The following is an 18,932-nucleotide window of genomic DNA, read 5'->3' on the forward strand; positions in this document are numbered from 1 at the left end:
ATAGGGTGTCCTCTTACAGACAAATACTACATAATTTTTTGGTTGGAACATTTTGTACCAGGTTTGGCATCTCGTCACTGCATCGTAACACTGGAAAGCAAAACAAACAAAAAAAAAAAACAAAAACGAAGTTCACCCAGATGTGTCAGTCTTCTTATCCGGATGATCTCGTTAGTTTCCTTAAAACCACACACACTGCGTCTCAGTCACACAGAGTTGCCCACTTTAATCAAATATCACTTAAGTTATGAAAATCAGGGGGGCAGAAATGATACCACAGGACTTCACCTTTGTCCACATATTTTTTTGACATCTTTGCTGAGTCCACCCTTGGCATCTGAAATAGCTCAAAACAGTTCTGGCGTGGCTCAGTTTGATGTAGGACAATACAGTTGCATTTCTTTCAGGAAAGCTAGGTAGAATGCACCTGCTTTTCATCTAGTGCTTTCCAGTCTGACCGGTCTGCTGTTAAAAAAGGACACACTGTGACTCATGACAGCTGTGAGGAAATTCCAGATCATTTCATTATCATTTCACCACAACAGGCATTTCCACATGTAGTTCCTTTATGCTACAAAAAAAAATCAATTAAAAACCCCAAACTATCAAATATGTTCATCTACTGGCTCATTTCAGACACTACGAGGTCTCCAAGCTCTCAGGTAGCTTGACTTGATTTCTCAGAGTGAATCAAAAGGCCCTGGAGGTTTCCGGCCATTTTTCTCTTGAGTGTTTTCTCTCAAAGAACAGGAAAGGCTGCTCTATTTCCCACACACTCACAGAGGTTCCATATCAGTGCTATTTTACAGGACAGCAGTTAATAATCAAGCAGCTGCAGGGTCACTGTAACTCTGTCTTTAATCTGAAAGACTGTGCTTAACCAAAAATGCTGGTCTGAAGTTTTCTAGAGGGAATACTATCTTTAAACCCAACCAACCATCCACCCATTATCTTACGGCAAATCCATTCAGGGTTTCAGGGGGGCTGGGGCAGAACTCTACGAGTTAGGTACTCATGGATTTATAAAGGACTTATTTAACGCTGTTTAATAAAAGCCAACTGTGTAGTTCATATGATAGTGCGAGCATTTCATTGCTGTGATATTTGACATGATATTTAAGTGTGTAATCTTAGAAGTGAAATCCACAAATGATACTCTGTGTTTGTCTGTGATGTTGTGTCCATTTGGAAAGTTCATGTTCTCATGTTAGTCAGCCAATTACAGCAGAGCTTCCTGTTTGAAGAGATTGTAATCAGGCCTTGGGAGAACATATGCTGTGTGGATTGATGCGGAGCCAGTTGAAACTAAAATAAGGAGAAAGCACAGATGCTTCCAAAGGCCAAAGGGTGAAACCTCTGTTGATGTTGTTATCAATTTCATAAATGAATTATTGTGATTTGCAGGCCTTTCTGGAAAAAAAAAAAAAAAAACATCTTTTATGTTTTGTTTTGCTGGCAACAGGGTTCCTGAATATTATGGCAAGTAAGAGTGAAATGATGCCATCAATGACTCACCTGGAAACTAAAAGGTTCAGGTTTTCCATTTCTATAAATGAGAGCAGTCAACAATCCAGATTAAAGCTGTCAGCTATGTGAATATCCAGCAGCTGGTTTTGTATTTGCATTGTGTAGCAGCTGGAAACTTTTCCTAACAAGTGTCTGAGAGAGTCTGCCAGAAAACATTTTGTTTGCAGGTAAAGATAACTACAAAATGGCAAAACAAAGTAACCGAACTACTGCAAATGTTCACACTAGCATATGAACTTACTTTAATTATTGCGAGTTTCTGCAAATTTAGTCAACCTGCGAGTTCTATTACATGTTCACAGTGTGAGGATGATCATGTGAATGTGCCCATTCACAGGCAGCTGGGGGCTTCCCTGCAGTATGTTAAACATGGACATGTATGGTTCATCATGGTGAAGCTAAAACACACCTGTGAATCTGAAGTTTGTTCAGATCTGATCCGTTCTTCATCCTTCTCTCGTGGAAGTGTGTGAAAACTAGAATATATACCAGCATCTTTAAAATAAATCAGAAACCTGTGTAAACCCACATTTGTACTTTAGGTTTGTTTGGATTAAACAATAAAGAAAAACATATATTAGCTCATCTTAGCTTATATTTTTGTTACGGAGCCAGGTCACCTGCTGGCCGTACCTTTATACGTACTGCATAAATGTAAGTTCAGTATCAGTATTCTCAACTAACTTCCTAGGAATTTCAAAACTATACCATGGAGTCCACTGTGAGGAAATATCAGCATTACCTGACTGATTTTTAGAACTTCATTCAATATTTTTTTCATTCATATCTACAAAGCTAGTAAATGTGTAACTGCCAGGCTGCACATGAGGTAGTTTAAACTAAACTTTCTCTGCAAATATAGATATAACATCCATAAATATTGATTAGTAAATGCATGTGAATCAACACAAAAGAAAGCTATTATTTATCCTTCTTAGAGTGATCTAATTCTTATTTTTAATTCAGACAACAAAATCTTCTCATAGTTTTAATATTGCTCAGTCGTGACTCGTGTAAAGTCCCACCATTTTCAGAAAGAAGATCAATCGATAGCTACAGAAATTCATCAACTTGTCCTAAGGCCACTTTGCATAGAGGATGATTTAGAAAATTTTTTCAGGGCTTTTAAATGTGTGTTAATAATCCACATTCCCATGGTGCAGACAAAGAAAAATTTGTTTTAGTTTTTGAACAGGTTCGTGGGAGAGCAGCTCTTTTTTCACTGAGGGCAGAGGACAGACCCCTTACGATGCTCTCTGGAGGGTAAAGTGGGATTAGTCTGCTGCTTCTGGACCCCAGCTAGGATTTAATGGAGCAGAGGTAACTAAATTGGCATGGATTCTTGCTGGCTAACAAAAGCCCCCAAAATCCTTAAGCTTTACTTAAAAATTGGGGCAGGATGACTTACCATAAGCTGGCTCAGATCCAAATGGCTACAATGTCAATCCAGATTAACTGAAAATGCACTGATACCACAGTGCATCTCAATAACTGGCAACAAGGCAAGAATACAAGCAAGGGTCATGTGCAGAACAGACGAAATCCAGACAAGTCTCAACGTGAATCACTTTGTGTGGTGAGCATAAGGTGCGAAAGGCTGCAAAAAAACTGAAGTGGTATCATCACACTAACCCAGCTCCCTACTATCCCTGCACTACTAAAAACAAGTCTAGCTCTGAAACTCATTTATAAACTGGAAGGTCACTCCTACTATATGAACAGTGCCTGGCACAGACTTCCTTAGTCATTTTTGTCTAGCGCTAATAAAAAGTTGAAAGTTTTGAGATGGTGTCAACAACATCAGGGCGAAATCTTCCTTTCACTCCCTTGAGCTGGTACGTGTGTGTTCCTCAAGCTTCGCTCTTCTGGACAGAGACCTCGAGGTTGTGTTTTTATACTAATATGCTGAAGCAATAGAGTAAGTTACGTCAAAAATGTACCTCCTTAACTAAGCATGTTAGTTTTTATGATTGTCTGGCATATCTGCTTTGGGAGTTAGCATTTATTAAAATATTTAGTACAGCTGCTAGATTAGGTTTTCTCATAGATTCAGAGTGGAGCATGTTAGTGAGGGCCGCACGGAGAAGACTGAACACACGAAGCACTGTTTTGTGAGTGTTTGTAATGGGACTTTTCAGAGAACAGTGGTTTATACTAGAACAACTTAAGTTTAATGACGTATAAGGTAAAGTGTTCCTATTATGTGGAGTGTGATGGATGCACTCCTCCTGCTCTAATCCTCATCTACTTAAAATGAGATACAGGAAATGTTATGCAAATGGCTTGTTTATCACTCCATGTCGGCGTCAGCCACTTGTTTTGTGGCCTGAGAGTGCCATGCTGAGCTCCGGCTTAGGGGGCAGCATAATCTTTTAACACCTATCTGGCAGAGATTCCCTATTGTTGTCAGATTTGATATGAGACAGGAAGTGCAGGCAGATGTTGAGTTTATTTTTAAAATACTGGGCTAATAGTTTGGGTCGAGACGGATGCGTTTGTGCTGATCTCAAACTATGCCTTTAAATAAATAGACTGCAGTCAGAGCACACTGACAAGATTTATCACTACATATTGAAGGTGTGGAATTTGAAGTGAGCTCTATGCATGCCAGAGGGCTCTCCTAAGCCACACACACACAGAGAGTCTCTTCCTAAGCAGATTACCTAAATAAATCTATGTCGGTATTCATTTCTGCATGTCTAGTTATACAAAAATAGACCGTGGGAATGCATAGACTAAACATGTTTATAGCAACGTATGCATCCCAGGACACTGAGCCATTAACACTCTGCTGACATCTGCTGCACGAGTTAAGGGTGATGCAAGCCTTTCACAGACATTTGCTTCTATTTGAAAAGCTCTGCGACAGATCTGAGATGATAAAAGAAAGTTACAGAAAAACAATCTTTGGATGCAAGGGTATTTAAAGACGACTTCCTGCATTTGACATTTACCTTGGATTAAGGAACAGCACATTGTGACTCACAGCTGTCAAAGGTGTAGCATGGGAGTTGAGCAGGCAGAATGATTTGTATGGAGAGGAGGTGGGGTGGGGACCAGATGTTGTCCTCCTACCACGGGGAATAAACTCTATCACTCGCACCGCAGGTGGTGGGAAAAGGGGGGAGAGAAAGGGAGAAGAGAAAGAGTAAGTGAGAAACAACGGCAAACAGGAAGCAGAGACCTTACAACACAATGCTCGCAGAGTTTCCTGCAGGTTCAGACAGATAAGGAGCAACACTTTGTTTAAAGCTGCAGTTTCAACCCCCCAAACGTTTCCCGGGCTCTAAAATATGTTGCGCCGCTTGCTGGTACAATTCTTCTGCAGTACAGCTGTGATATGTTGGAGTGCAAAATTTGGATTGTTTGCGAGGGAAACAAGCCCAAGGCTCAGTGCAAATGTTGCAACAAAACATGACTGCAATAGCAAGTTCAATTAAGGAAAAGTACAGTAAGATAATAACCAATTATTTTTGCAGACATTACTAATATTACCATAATGGCTTTTTTGTAAGGTCAGAGACTGGCCTTAAAAGTGTGGCGTAATGTAATCTAGATGCTGGATCATAAGAAAATGACTCCAGCTGCATTATAAACCAATTATAAATCAGTTGTGCAGAAGAGGTTTTCCAAGCCAAAGTTTTATTAATTTATGATTTTTTGTATTTGGTCAAAACTTCCATAACATCAGGCTTAAAATGCTTTAAATAACTTATTTAATGCATTTGGTATTTCTGCCTAGAAACACAAATCAAATGCATGATGGGAATTCAGAGAAACTACAGACTTCACAATTAAGCAGTTTCCCCCGAACTAAGGCCAGCATGTGATCAAAGAATTATCAGTGTGAGCTCCTTTAACGTACTGTGATTAGTTATACTAGCAGAGTAATATGCTGAGTTTCTGCAGATGTGGAAGTCGCTGAATTGCAGATGCAGTCTGTATGAGTGTGTTTGCAACAGAGGAAATGTAAATATGAGATTTAAAAAAATATATTTGGGATTTGTGTGTGTGTGTGTGTGTGTCTGTGTAGGTGTGTGTGTGTATTTATGAACCCAGTCACCCTGAAAAAAAAAAGACAGATGGGACCTGACGTCACTACTATGAACTGGACTTGATGACAAACAATGACCTCCACTACTTCCCTTCAGCTCTGCTCTTTGCTCTTTGCGTGGCAGAGTAAAGCTGGTATTGAAATGTAATGTATATATCCAATGAAAACAAACCGGCCTGATAAATGTTGTTTGGAGCTTCTGGGTGCTGAATATTTCGCTGTGTACTGATTAAAGGAATATTAAAATGAAAAAAAACCAAACGGTAAGCTTATTTTCTGTCACTTCATAAAATAAAAAATAATTTTCTGAAAGTTGTGAATGAGTCAGAATAATTACCTTTTCTGGTTCGTTTCACGAAATCAAGAAACTGCACCTGAGTGAAGCACCGTGAAGTACCCGCTCCATGCTGGAGCAACACTGCCCTCTAGTGGCCGACGATGGTATTACCTCACTGTCGCGTGAACATAATGCATCTCCGCACAGAAGAGAATTTAGGAGTTCGTAAATCTACTGTCGCGATAATATCGACGTTATTACTACAGCTGTTCACGTTAGTATCCCGATTTTCAGAATTGGGCATGTATAGAGTTTGTAAAGTCTTCCACATATTCGTGTGTGTTAAGTTTACACATTTACAAACAAGCACTCTGCGAAATAAAATTAATTATCCTCTTATGCCGTCTTTAACGTCCAGTTAAGTGACCTTTACTGGATGAGTCACATCGAGTGTTTGGTGGGAGTGACTATGTAAATCTGCATCAAACGGAAACAGTCAAAGTGTTGAGAAGAGGTCACTCATCTGATTGGGCGCCTTTGTTCTTTCAAATCGAGGTGGCCTTCTCCCTTTATTGCCACTAACAGGCCCCTGGGGTGGAAGAAGACATGTTTTACATTAGTGCTGCACTCCTGCATAGACTTTCGCACTGCTGGGATTCTAAGATAGTGCAGTGATAATGTAAGGGAAGATGGCCTGTCATAGAACTGATAAAGCAAACAGAATGAGAGAAGAAGTGAGCTGCATGCTGGTTGGTGATGGAGCAGTGGGAAAAACCAGCATGGTTATCAGTTACATCTTCAATGGATACAACACTGAGTACAGGCAAACTGCATTTGATGTTTTCACAGGTAAGTGAAGGAGCTCTTTTATTTAAAGGTCAGATATTTCACCCAGCAATAAAGCCTGTTTGTCTCTACCTAACGTCCAGGATTAGTTCATGTGAATGGAATCCCAACCCACATTAAGCTGATAGATACTGCTGGACAGGTAATTATCACATATCACAGTTTTTTTTTCTAAACAGACAAGTGGGTCCAGTGCTTCTCATCTCTCAATGTTTGATCTATCAGGAGATGTTTGGCCATCTGCGCTCTCTGTGCTATGCCCATGTGGACGTCTTCATCCTCTGCTTCAGCCTCATCAACCCCATCTCATTTGACAATATCACCTCCAAATGGATCCCACAGATTCGAGCCGCCAACCCAATCTCCCCCATCGTTCTGGTTGGAACTCAGTCAGACCTTCGACACAGTGTGGACGTCCTCATTCATCTGAACCAGCAGGGCACCAGACCGGTGCTCTTTAACAAGGCCAGACGGCTCGCGAGCAGGATCAGAGCTCATGACTACGTGGAGTGCTCAGCTCTCACACAGCACAACCTTAAAGACGCCTTTGACTGTGCTGTATTTGCTGCCATTAAGCACAAGCACGGTGGCACTAAATACAAAAAGCTCAGTTTGCTTAACAGTTTAAAGTCTCTTTATGATGGTGGATGGAGGAAAATCTTTAGATTCTTGTGATCTGAAATCCAAAGTGCAGAGCGGGTATCCTCACTCGACCGTAACAAACCATGATTTTTGTTTTTTTAAACAAAGTGTCTGTCTACAAATTGTGGGCTGTGGATTTAAAGAACTGATCTCAAAATCCCCATCTTTGTGTGAAATGTGACAAACCGGACAAACGGTGACTTCAGCCAGCTACACTTCCTCTCTTTATACCTTTGTGTTTCTTGTTTCATATTTTGGTTGTTGTTGTTATTGTTTACATTTCTGTGTGCTAGGTAAGTTTTGTAATAAATGGATTAAGAAATGCAGTGGTTGTGATTTGCTTGCTTTCAAAAAGACAACATCAAATTTAAGGATTTGCCTTTAGAAGTTACTGTCAGTGAAGAAACGGAGGGAAAGCGCAGACTGGCGTTTAGGACAAATGGTCCCCTGCTGCTGCTTTGAAGTGCTACTTTACAAGATAAAAGCCATTTAAATCCATCCTGAGCCTGAAGCCTGATGATGAGACATGTTTCCCAAACCTACTTTTAAAACACCCATCCACATTTTCTTAGCTATGGCGATGATTGGTAATGGAGTTTTAATTTCAGTGATTAGATTAAGGATAAGATTTGGCCAACTAGAAGCAACAGGTAGATTTGGATTAGATATTAATTTAAAGAGAGTGAGATATTTAGAGCTTTTCACTATGTTGTGCTTAACAGGACATTATCGTAGACCATGGGCTAGACCAACTGGTTGTTCTGTCAGTGTACGGTAATTTAAATGCACTTTTAATCCCTGCAGTATGTGAATATAATAAAAAAGAAGTGCAATTTCAAGAGTATGTTTCAGTTTTTCTACTTGATAAAGAAATGCTGTGGTAGACTAATGAAATCTGTCAACATTACTCTTTGGACTTAAATCGTAAAATTACAGAAATATAACTTTTTGGGCCAAATTGGAGTTTTTGCTGGGCAGATTCTGGCGTCCAGGCCTTATGTTTGACACACCTGGTCTATATGATCATATTTATATCCAGTAGATATCATCTCTTGCAGATCTCAGTGTTATCTGCAAATGTTACAGTTCATGCAGACTCCTGCCTCACCTCATCTGTCAGCCTGTCCGTCTCCACTACAAACAAGAAGGGGCTCACAGCCGATCCCATCCCCACCTTGAAGCCATCTGTCACTCCTACTACACACCTCACCACTCTCTTCCTGTCCTTGTCATGTCCCTGCACAACCCTCACATACTTGTCTGCCATTCCTGACGTCCTCATGTAGTACCACAGTTCCTCTTTTGGTACCTGCCTATCAGCTTTCTCTAGATCCACAAAGACACAATGCAATTTCTTACCACCTTCTCTATACTCCTCCATCAACACTCTCAAAGCAAACATCACATTGTAGTGTTCTTTTTTTGGCATGAAGTCATACTGCTGCTCACTGATTCTCTCCTCTCTTCTGGACTTTTTTTTTTTTTAATTATATTATATTATATTATATTATATTATATTATACAAAAAATTCAAAAAGAAACGTTTTAATATGTGAGCTTTTAGGAGTTGCACAGAATGTAAACAGAGCAAACGATTAGCAAGAACTACGTTTCCCATGATGCAACGTGGCGTCACCCTGCTCTGACCCTGTGACTGAAAATAATCTGATCAGCTGATCTGACCTGGCAACAAAATAACGTAGCTAGAGCAATCTATCAGGGAGGGGGGCTGAAGAACAAAACAATGACACTGCTTGGAAGAATTTAAATACAGTAACTCTTCTAAAGACTTTTAAAACCGAATCGCGCCGATTTCCCTCCCGGTGTTTAGTGTAAGAGCCCGCAGATATTCGAGCTTTTGACATCGACTAGCTGTTGTTTGTTGATATATTGTTGCTGTTTAGTTGACAGACTGGAGGCTAGCTGCTTGCTTGGACGGCTGTGAGCTGTGGTGGTTTGCTGGCTCGCTAATTGCAGCTTTTGTTTGAGGTGGGGGGGAAAAAAAGTTGAAATTGTCCGGCTAAAGTAGCTAGCTCTAAGCTAACTGTTCACATTTGGTTGCCAAGTAATTTACTGAATTTGCAAGGTATAGACCCACAGAGGGTCAGCTTGCTAGTTAGCCTGTTGTTAGCATTAACATTTGCTCATTTTTGTTTTGTTTTGTTTTTTTTTTCCCCCAAGGAGGGTCCTTTGTCTCGTTAGGTACTGGTTACCTGTACACACTTATGTGTTACCTAACTGTTTCTTTCTTGCCTTAGATATATATTTTAGGTAATATTGCTGCTAAATGCTAACTTTAATGCATGAACAAGCTAACAGGATCAAAGGATATGAAACGTTACTGAAGAAGACGACGGTTTTTACTTCACTGCCTTTGTTAGGTGCACTAAATGGCATTAGATCAACCCGTTTAGGTGTCTGAATTTCATACCGCTAAAACTAATTTGATCACTTACATCAGTGTTTAAACTTTGTATTAAATCAGTGTGATAGCAGCCCTGTTATCATGCAGCTGTCTTAAGTTTATTTCATTGTATTTGAGCATTTCAGTTTTCAGTATTACTGCACTGTGCATTTTTCATTAACTGCTATTGGAAGTAGCTGGTGCTGTTGTCAAAGCTGTTCCAATAAGCGCCAGTCTGTATTCAAGCTCACTCCTTAAGAAACGATGAATGGGTATGGCTCATCTTCAGAAAAGGGAGTCAATACTAGTCTGATATGTCAGGAGAGTTATTCCTGTGGTGGCTCTGAGGAGGCGGCATTTGAGTGTGTTGATTGCAAAAGCCTGCAGTGTGTTCGCTGTGAGCTCGACCTCCATAGTCATGACCGGCTAAAGAACCACAAGCGGGTCCAGCTAGGTCCTGGACATGTCCCATACTGTGACAACTGTAAAGGAGGTAGTGGAGATAGTGGCACGCGCCATCGCTCTGTGGTCCGTTGCCAGAACTGCAAAGTTAACCTGTGTCAGGACTGTCAGAAACGTACCCACAGTGGAGGCAACAAGAAGAAACACCAGCTTACACATTATCCTCCACCACCCAAACCTGCAGAAGGCAACTCTGTCCAAACATCTGCCCAGCCTGCTGTCTGTATAGCCGATGAGACCAAATCTCAGAAGGCTAAACTTCTGGAGAAGGTATCAAGCTTTCTTCTGGTTGATGAGAATGAGGAAATGCAGGTAAGTTGTGCAAGTGGGCATTAAATAGGACTGTATTCCATTTTCTTTGTTTATGCTTTAAAGTTTTTACACTTGTTGTTTGTCCTAAGATAAAAGATGAAGCTTCCTTCATGAAGAGCCTCAGCTGCTCGCCTGACCAGCTGCTGAAGGTGGTGTCCATCTTTGGTAATACGGGAGAGGGCAAATCTCACACCTTAAACCACACGTTCTTCATGGGCAGAGAGGTGTTCAAGACTTCTCCTGCACAAGAGTCATGCACAGTGGGAGTGTGGGCAGCATTTGATCCCATCCATAAATTAGTGGTCATTGATACAGAGGGGCTGCTTGGGAACAGTTCCAAACAAGGCCAGAGAACACGTCTCTTACTCAAGGTGCTCGCCATCTCTGACCTCATCATCTACCGCACCCATGCTGACCGTCTCCACGATGACCTCTTCAAGTTCCTCGGAGATGCTTCGGACGCATATTTGAAGCATTTCACCAAGGAACTGAAGGCAACGACAGCACGCTGTGGCCTGGATGTTCCACTGTCCACCCTGGGCCCCGCTGTAGTCATCTTCCATGAAACAGTCCACACTAAGTTGCTGGGTTCAGGTAAAACACCTCCTCCTGTTAAAGGGTGCAATGCAATAACTTAAACCTTTTAAAAATAACTTTATTTAACATCTTCACTCTGACACTCTGAATATACAGTAGTTATGGATCATTGCATCAAAGGACTACAAGTGGCCCCTTTAAAGTCAACTGAGGGTTAAGCATTGCATATAATTTGGGGTTTAGCAAATATTAGCCTGCTATCCCTGTTATCTGGAGGTCGAAATCAGCTTTCCAACTTTAGTTAAATCTGGAAATGATAAAGAAATGTACATTTATAGCTGTAGTTACACCAGTTTTTACTCATTTACATCTAGTTTTAACATCAGGTATTGTACATTATTGGGAATCATTATTTGAATTTGTCTAAACTCTAATAGTGTGATGTGTTTTCCAGTCCTCAGTATCTACTGGTTTGTGTTCCTCTCGCTCTGGTATAATAATCAGCTTGCAGAGACTTGCAATTTGCTCAAGTTGGATAAGCCCTTTTACTGAGGAAGACTGCCTGTTTTTACCATAGTCTCATATCTTTCATACTCTTTCTTTAAAAAAAAATCCTGTCTGTCTGGCAGCTTTTGCATTCAGAATTATGATTTGAATTCACTGTTGTGCCAAACACATTTTGCTTTTCCAAGATCAGCTCTAAAAAATCTCCACAGGTTCCTCCTGTTCAGGGTTTATTTCTTCATTTCTATTCGTGTTTATTTCAGGTATTACATTATATGTGGTATACAGTTTGACAATGTCTAAGGCAAGAGAGGCAGGAAAAAAAATGGTGGTGGTGGGGATTGGGGAAGACATAATAAAAGCATAGAGTACAAATAGAAATACACAATGTATCACCAACTGGCGCACCTATAAGGAAAATAAACATACAACACCAGGAACACAAACATTCAAAAAAGCACAGGTACATAAATCATCTTCTTGTGTGTGAATGTAATAGGAAAAAAAAGCCAACAGAAATAAGAAGACCCTTTGACCACTCTGGTGCATCACCTGGCAAAATGAAGCTGCAAGTTTCTGCAAGTTGTTTTCCGCACAAAAATGGAAAAACTGTGGACATTAAGTGGTATTTATAAGGAGATAAATCATTTAAATTGCATTGCTTTCAAGTTGTGGCTTAAAATCCGAAAGAACCCTCAAAATGTGGGACAACAAACAAACATGTTTTTGCTCTTTGGTAGATGCAGGCTGTTTTTTTTGGAATGAAAGGCACATTTGTATTTCTTATAGAGGCAAATATTGTCTATTTCCCCTCACATGTCACATGCATTCTTTCAGGCACACTATTTTAAGAACTGTCGATAAATGCTAAATATATCTGCAGTATATTTTAGCTGATGTTAATAATCATTAAATTTTTGTCCTGTTGTAGATAAGTCATTCGAGTCAGTAGATCGGCTGCTGTTGGAGCGCTTCAGGAAGCTTTCACGCTTTCCAGAGGCCTTTAGTTCTGTCCACTACTGGGGTACGCAGACTCTCAGTCCTCCTACTGACTTTCGCGGCCTACAGAATAAACTAGAGCAGCTCCTGGATAACAACGCCACCCGTTCTCCACGCACACCTGTGGTCATCTTCAAAGCCCTGCAGGTAGGGCTGCATTTAGAAGTCTGCTTGTTTCTGCATCACATGGAAATGCATTTTTGAATTGGTCTGACAGCAGTTTATGGATTAATATCTGCTGATCTTTAATTTCCCTACAGGCACTGAGCGAGCGCTTCAGTGGAGAAATTGCAGGTGAGCTGGTAGCACACAGTTGCTTCTTTCCTGATGAATACTTCACCTGCTCTAGCCTGTGCCTCAGTTGTGGGTAAGTATTTCTTGCCAGTCTTTTTTTTTAATCATTTTTGCTTCAGTCTTTTTCTGTTTCTGTTGTTTTACATTCTGTGTTAATACGATTACCTCAGCTCTGGCTGCAAGAACAGCATGAACCACTTAGGAGAGGGAGTGCGCCACGAGGCGAAGCATCGCTGTCGTTATTCTGCTCAGTATGATAATCGCATTTACACCTGTAAAGTAAGTGTGGTGACTCAGCTTTGACTTTTAGCTTTCTCTGTTTTGACCATAACACTGTAATTACTTCTGTGTCATTGCCAAAGAGCCTTAAATTGAAATCATTTATGTTGTGCATCAAATCAGGCTTGCTATGAAGGAGGAAAAGAAGTGATAGTAGTCCCAAAGACCTCAGCCTCCTCGGATTCTCCATGGATGGGCCTCGCAAAGTATGCCTGGTCTGGGTAAGTAGTAAGGAAATGACCTGCGAGGGCATCTGTACCTAGGCTTTGGTTAACATCATTTTAAAGCTCTGACCTAAAATTAAATTCTTCTTGTCACTCCAACATGCATGCTCCACATCAGATTACATACCAGATTATTGTCACAAAAAATGAGTTTCATTTTTTTAAATATATGTTCAGGTATGTTATTGAATGTCCCAACTGTGGAGTGATCTATCGAAGCCGACAGTACTGGTATGGAAATCAGGATCCTGTTGATACAGTTGTCCGCACCGAGATCCAACATGTTTGGCCGGGAGTAAGTGACGCCAAGTATTTAATTTATTTATCAGATGCAGACTATATTTCACTGATTTGCATAGACCTTAATTATGGCTACATATAACCTGTCTGTTTCTTGCAGTCGGATGGCTTTTTAAAGGACAACAGCAATGCTGCACAGCGGCTTCTGGATGGAGTCAACCTAGTGGCCCAGTCTGTGTCAGAGCTCAGTGTCAAACCCGCCAAGGCCGTCACCTCTTGGCTGACAGATCAGATCGCCCCAGCCTACTGGAAACCCAACTCCCTCATCTTGGTGAGTGACACACACAGCCCCATCCTTTGCCACCAGCTACCAACGGCCAAGTCAACACTTTCATGTTCACAAGGATGTTTACTGTCTGCGGTGTGCCTATTACACAATCTACATTTGCACGTCTCATGATGAAACTTGGATTCGTGTTGCATCCTCACTCTTTTAGCTCTTGCTCAATACAACACGGACTGTGATTATTTTTCTCTCATGCAAGGTGTGCCACAAGTGTCACACAGTCTTCCAGGATAACGACACCAAGCATCACTGCCGTGCCTGCGGGGAGGGCTTCTGTGATGGCTGCTCTTCCAAAGCTGCACCCGTCCCCGAGAGAGGCTGGGGTCTTGCCCCTGTCAGAGTGTGTGATGTCTGCTTTGAGCAGAGATCTTCATATGCAGGTACACACACTCTAAATAATGTCAGATCTCCTCTGTTTTTCTCAAACCTCTGTTATGCTGCCATTTAACATCTATGAGCATGGCTTTAGTAAGGGTCTTTTTTAAAATTTATCCAGAACTACTTGAAGCAGAGCAAGAAGAGGAAGAAGGTGGAACGCTTGCTAGGAAGGTTGGAGAAGCTGTCACCAACACATTCGGAGTCGTGGTCACTGCTATTGACATCCCACTAGGTGAGTGTTTCCCCGAAACAAAACCTAAAGGGGAAGGGTTATGTAACCTAAACAAATGACCCAGTAAATGGTAGTACACCAGAGCGATGCCCTCTTGTGGCTGAGGCCCATTCTGCTTAATTTCAGTTAAAAAGAAATGAAGTCTTTTCCCTTTATTTATGTCATACTGGAGTCTCGCCAGGAATATGAGATGCCCTAATGGCCTAGTTTTAACATAACATGTACTGCTATGAAAAGCAGGTCTCTATGCCGCAAATCAAGGAAACAGTTGAGCCATCTGAAGTGTTTTAAGTTAACGGCAGTAATGGAGATTGCATTTTCCTGTAACTAGTTCCTCTTGCCAGTAAAAAATATTTATAAGCTAAAAAACTGAAACCCTCCCACACACACTGGCCACTGAACCTAAAAACGCCTTGGACACTCTGTTCAGGACATATCTGTGGCAACACCTCCATGCAGAAGTGCTCTCCCATCTAATGTTTAACACTGACAGTGTTTCAGTTCTTGTATCTACCAGATGTCTTTAGTGCAGCGATGTGATCGATGACCAGTTATATTGTTCTTTTTGTTTATGAGACTTTGCCAGGCTTGTGAGTCTCCATTGCTTTGTACTTGTTTAATATTGATGTTAGGTTGCCTACACAGCATACATCTGTGAGAATTCCTCAGTGATCTTTTAACTACTCGGGATCAATCATTTCTGTACCCTTTGAACTAACCTCCAGGATGCACTTTGGCCAGTGGATATGAGAAAAAGCTTTTGTTAAGTGTGTTTGTTAAGCCAGTGTGACAGGATTCTGTCAGGATTATCCAAAAGAAAGAACAAGTTCTGCTTTATAAGAAGAGAGTGTCAACTTTTGTACTTTTTCAGTTAGGCCACAAACATATTTAGATTTCTTTATTAGCATTCAAAACCATGAAAGCATTTGTGTAATCCAAACACAAGTTAAATATTTATTGATGTGAAGATACTATATATACCTGCAGGTCTAAATTTACTGGTAAAGGGCATAGATAATTATGCTTTGGACCACATGATATCTCGCTGAAGATATCTCCATATCTGTGACTACCCCAAAAATACCGCAGAGTGACGTCCTCTCCAATCACAACAAAATTAGCCAACTTACTTTTAAACCCAGCTCTTGTTTCTGTGTTCCCGTCACAACTTGAAACAGGGCTGCACTTCAGGTAGTACTGGGGAAAGCTAAACATGGGTAAAGCTCAAAAGATTTAAGCCGTTTTAAATTTACAGGACTGAAAGGAATAATTTAAAGGTGATTAATGTGAGTGGGTGGGTCTACTCACATAGTTTATGGGGAACTTCCAGTGTTGCCAACAGATATCCAGGCCAGGACTGCTCAGTCAGCTCTGACCAGCTGTTCAGTGTTGGAGAATGCAGAGAAAGTTAAGTTAAAAAAAAAAAAAAAATGGATAACGATTGACGATTGGATGAATGTTTTCAAGAATGCAGACTGCATGTAGCCTAGACCTGATATTGGTCAGTATTACTATAACAAGACTACAAGTGAAAATTTGAAAGAATTTGGTCCCACAGTTTTTGTCCCTTGCCTACATATTCTACATATTCATATGCAGATATCGTTTTCAGACAATTATTGCGTGACAGAGATTCTATTAGGTTATATTGCAGTATAAACTTAAGCAAACAGGATGTGGTGTCATATAAAGTTTTCAGACCTGTGAGTGTGGCGCATTTATTTTCTACCCTCCTTTTAGGCCTAGTGAAAGACGCAGCTCGTCCTGCCTACTGGGTTCCTGACCAGGACATCCTGTCGTGCCACAACTGCCAGCGCGAGTTCACTGCCAAGCTGTCCAAGCACCACTGCCGCGCCTGTGGCCAAGGAGTGTGCGACGACTGCTCCCCCGAGCGCCGAGCCGTTCCATCGCGTGGCTGGGACCACCCTGTGCGCGTGTGCACCAGCTGCAACCAGAAACCTGGAGAACTTTAACAGGGACGTCTTTCCTTCCTCAGAACACCGTATTGAACCGCTCACTAACTAAGCAGCCTGTCTCTGCTAAAGTATACCTCTCTTGCTCTACCGATTCTGTCTCGTATCAGTGGAAGGGAAATTTTTAGGCATATATGTAGGACATTTAGCAGATTTGGGATTTCAGCGTTCCCGTGGCCTTTGTAGAACAGCCAGAACGTGTGAGCTACTCGACTCGAGTGTGAAACCTGCGTTTCTACTCTGATCATCCGCGGTGTCAATGTTTTGATTCTTATTGACACGAATCCCTAATTTTACATGTAATAAGGCTGTCGAGCTATTTTTCTACTGTCAGAAAATATAACGAAAAACATAATTTAAATAATAATAATAGCTAGTTGAGAATGCTGGATGGGTTGGTGTGATTAGTTTCCAGCAATTCCTGTTATTGAGCATTTTCTCTGATGTCATACACGTAATGGCAAAGAGATATTTTAAACATATGCAGCTGACTGCAGGTTCCTTTGCATGCATGTACTGCAACATTTTAGTTTTTGCACTACGCCTTGTTCAGCTGTTATAGGCTGTTGCTTACCATGGCCAAAAAGCCAGATATCCAGGTGACAAAGCGGTCGCTCCAAACTCAGTTGAAATCTACCGCAGGAGGTCTTGATTTTGGATATCTGGCGTGCCAAAAATCATTCAGGTCACTGTGTCTGTGCTGGTATTTTATCATGTAATATGTGGTCGTATGAAGACGTAGAACTATGTTAGAGGAAATGTTGAAAGTTATTTAAGTATCGACAATTGAAAAAAATATATATATTAGCACTCTGGCATGCATGACAGTGTGAGAGATCATGGCCTTTAATTTGTTCAGAGGACGGTCTCTGAATAAACCTCACTATCTCTTTTACTTAGCGGCATTTCAGTGTTCTTATGTTACAACATGTACTTCATGTTCAAAATGTTTTTATTGACAACTTTTGTTTGAATTATTATATAAATATTTAATATTTGCAGTTCCTGCCTGCGTTGCATATGGATGTTGTCTTTCAGAACTCAAAGATACACAAATAGTCTTCAAACTGGTTTTACTTATTCCACTCATGCCTCCAGGTCTCTGTAGATGCAGTCTGCCATGATAAAGCCTCTTGACAAAGCACAATGGTATTTTTGTTCTGCTTATAATGACTTGTTTTTTCTGTTACTTTACATCCGTTATTGAAAACTGTTTGCTTTAGCTTTTTTTGGTTGACATCATTCACTGTATGTATATTTATAGACTTTGTAGTGACACTTTGTGAACCACCCTTTTTCTGTCTTGTTTGTTTTTGTGTTTCAGCTTTACGCAGAAATACTAATGCTCGAATGTGTCGAAGGCGAGACGTCGACCCATATGTAGCGACTGAGAGCTTTAATTGTGTCTTTCATCATTAACTAATTTTGTTTTATTGAGACCATTATCATATAAAGCACATGGCGATGCCTTTTAGACGTATGCTAATATTTCATTGTCAAAAAAAAGCAACAAGGAAAAAAAGGGGTTTGTCGATTGTATGCTTTGTAGATAAAGTTAATTCTCCCTTTGCCTAACGTGGAACTTTTTGGTTCTGATGTCTGATGAGAAGATGTTGTGTCTGCCTTGTCTCAAAATAGATCTATCTGTCTGAGTGTTTCATCACACACACACCTTCCTTTGAGATGCCAATGTTGCACAGGATAGAATAGGAAATGCATTATGTCAGATTACTAGTACTGGAGTTCATTGCCATGCATATCTTTGCAGACTGTTCAAATACCCGTTATAGTGTTTGAGATGTACATTTGATCCCTTTATTTTTAATAGGGTAAGGTGCTACTGTCAACGCTCCTGACCTACAGACTCCAAAACAAGCAGAAATGACTGATAGAATTTAAACTGTTGGAAACTAACTTGAAGAAATGGTGGAAGATTTGCATAAGATTAAAGTTGTATCAGCTCCCGTCTGTTAAAACATAATCTGCAACTGCCTCCATGTCTTAAGTGTGTAAGTGTGTGTGTGTGTGTGTGTGTGTGTGTTTTAAATCTCCCTGTGTCAAACCACTTACTGTACTGTATGTGGGAGGAATAGATCGTGTGCAACATCCTTGTGTTATGAGCCTTTCTTTCATTCCCTCCAGCACTGCAGTTTCAGATGAACGAGAAAAAAAAATCAAATAATACTTGCTTGGTGCTTATTGATAATAATAAATGATTTATAATTATTTTAATAAATAATTAAACCCAAGCTTCCACGTTGATATTCTGTGCCAATACACTGCATGGTATCAGTGAGCCAATAGAGGAAGTTGCATGTGATATCTATCCAAAGCTACAGTAAGGGTCTCTTTAAAAGTGCTGTTATTCAGTTGTGTACAATATAAATACAAGGGAAAACCCT

The 18,932-nt window shown here is 40.6% G+C and overlaps 2 protein-coding genes across 2 annotated transcripts; both read left to right on the top strand.

Moving 5' to 3' along the window:
* Positions 1-6,440: 6,440 nt before the first annotated feature.
* On the top strand, positions 6,441-7,561 carry LOC146366219 (rho-related GTP-binding protein RhoV-like). The gene is made up of 3 exons (XM_084915239.1): positions 6,441-6,707; positions 6,788-6,846; positions 6,930-7,561. Exons 1-3 carry the CDS (start codon positions 6,548-6,550, stop codon positions 7,377-7,379), a joined length of 669 nt encoding a protein of 222 aa, XP_084771365.1. The 5' UTR covers positions 6,441-6,547; the 3' UTR covers positions 7,380-7,561.
* A 1,463-nt stretch (positions 7,562-9,024) lies between these two features.
* On the top strand, positions 9,025-18,638 carry LOC146366220 (zinc finger FYVE domain-containing protein 1-like). The gene is made up of 11 exons (XM_084915174.1): positions 9,025-10,524; positions 10,614-11,118; positions 12,497-12,711; positions 12,825-12,931; positions 13,029-13,137; positions 13,261-13,358; positions 13,539-13,656; positions 13,762-13,932; positions 14,147-14,327; positions 14,444-14,557; positions 16,298-18,638. Exons 1-11 carry the CDS (start codon positions 10,015-10,017, stop codon positions 16,528-16,530), a joined length of 2,361 nt encoding a protein of 786 aa, XP_084771300.1. The 5' UTR covers positions 9,025-10,014; the 3' UTR covers positions 16,531-18,638.
* Positions 18,639-18,932: the final 294 nt, after the last annotated feature.

The sequence above is a fragment of the Perissodus microlepis genome, chromosome 19, assembly GCF_051167445.1.
Source record: "Perissodus microlepis isolate ML-2025 ecotype Zambia chromosome 19, ASM5116744v1, whole genome shotgun sequence".
NCBI lineage: Eukaryota > Metazoa > Chordata > Actinopteri > Cichliformes > Cichlidae > Perissodus > Perissodus microlepis.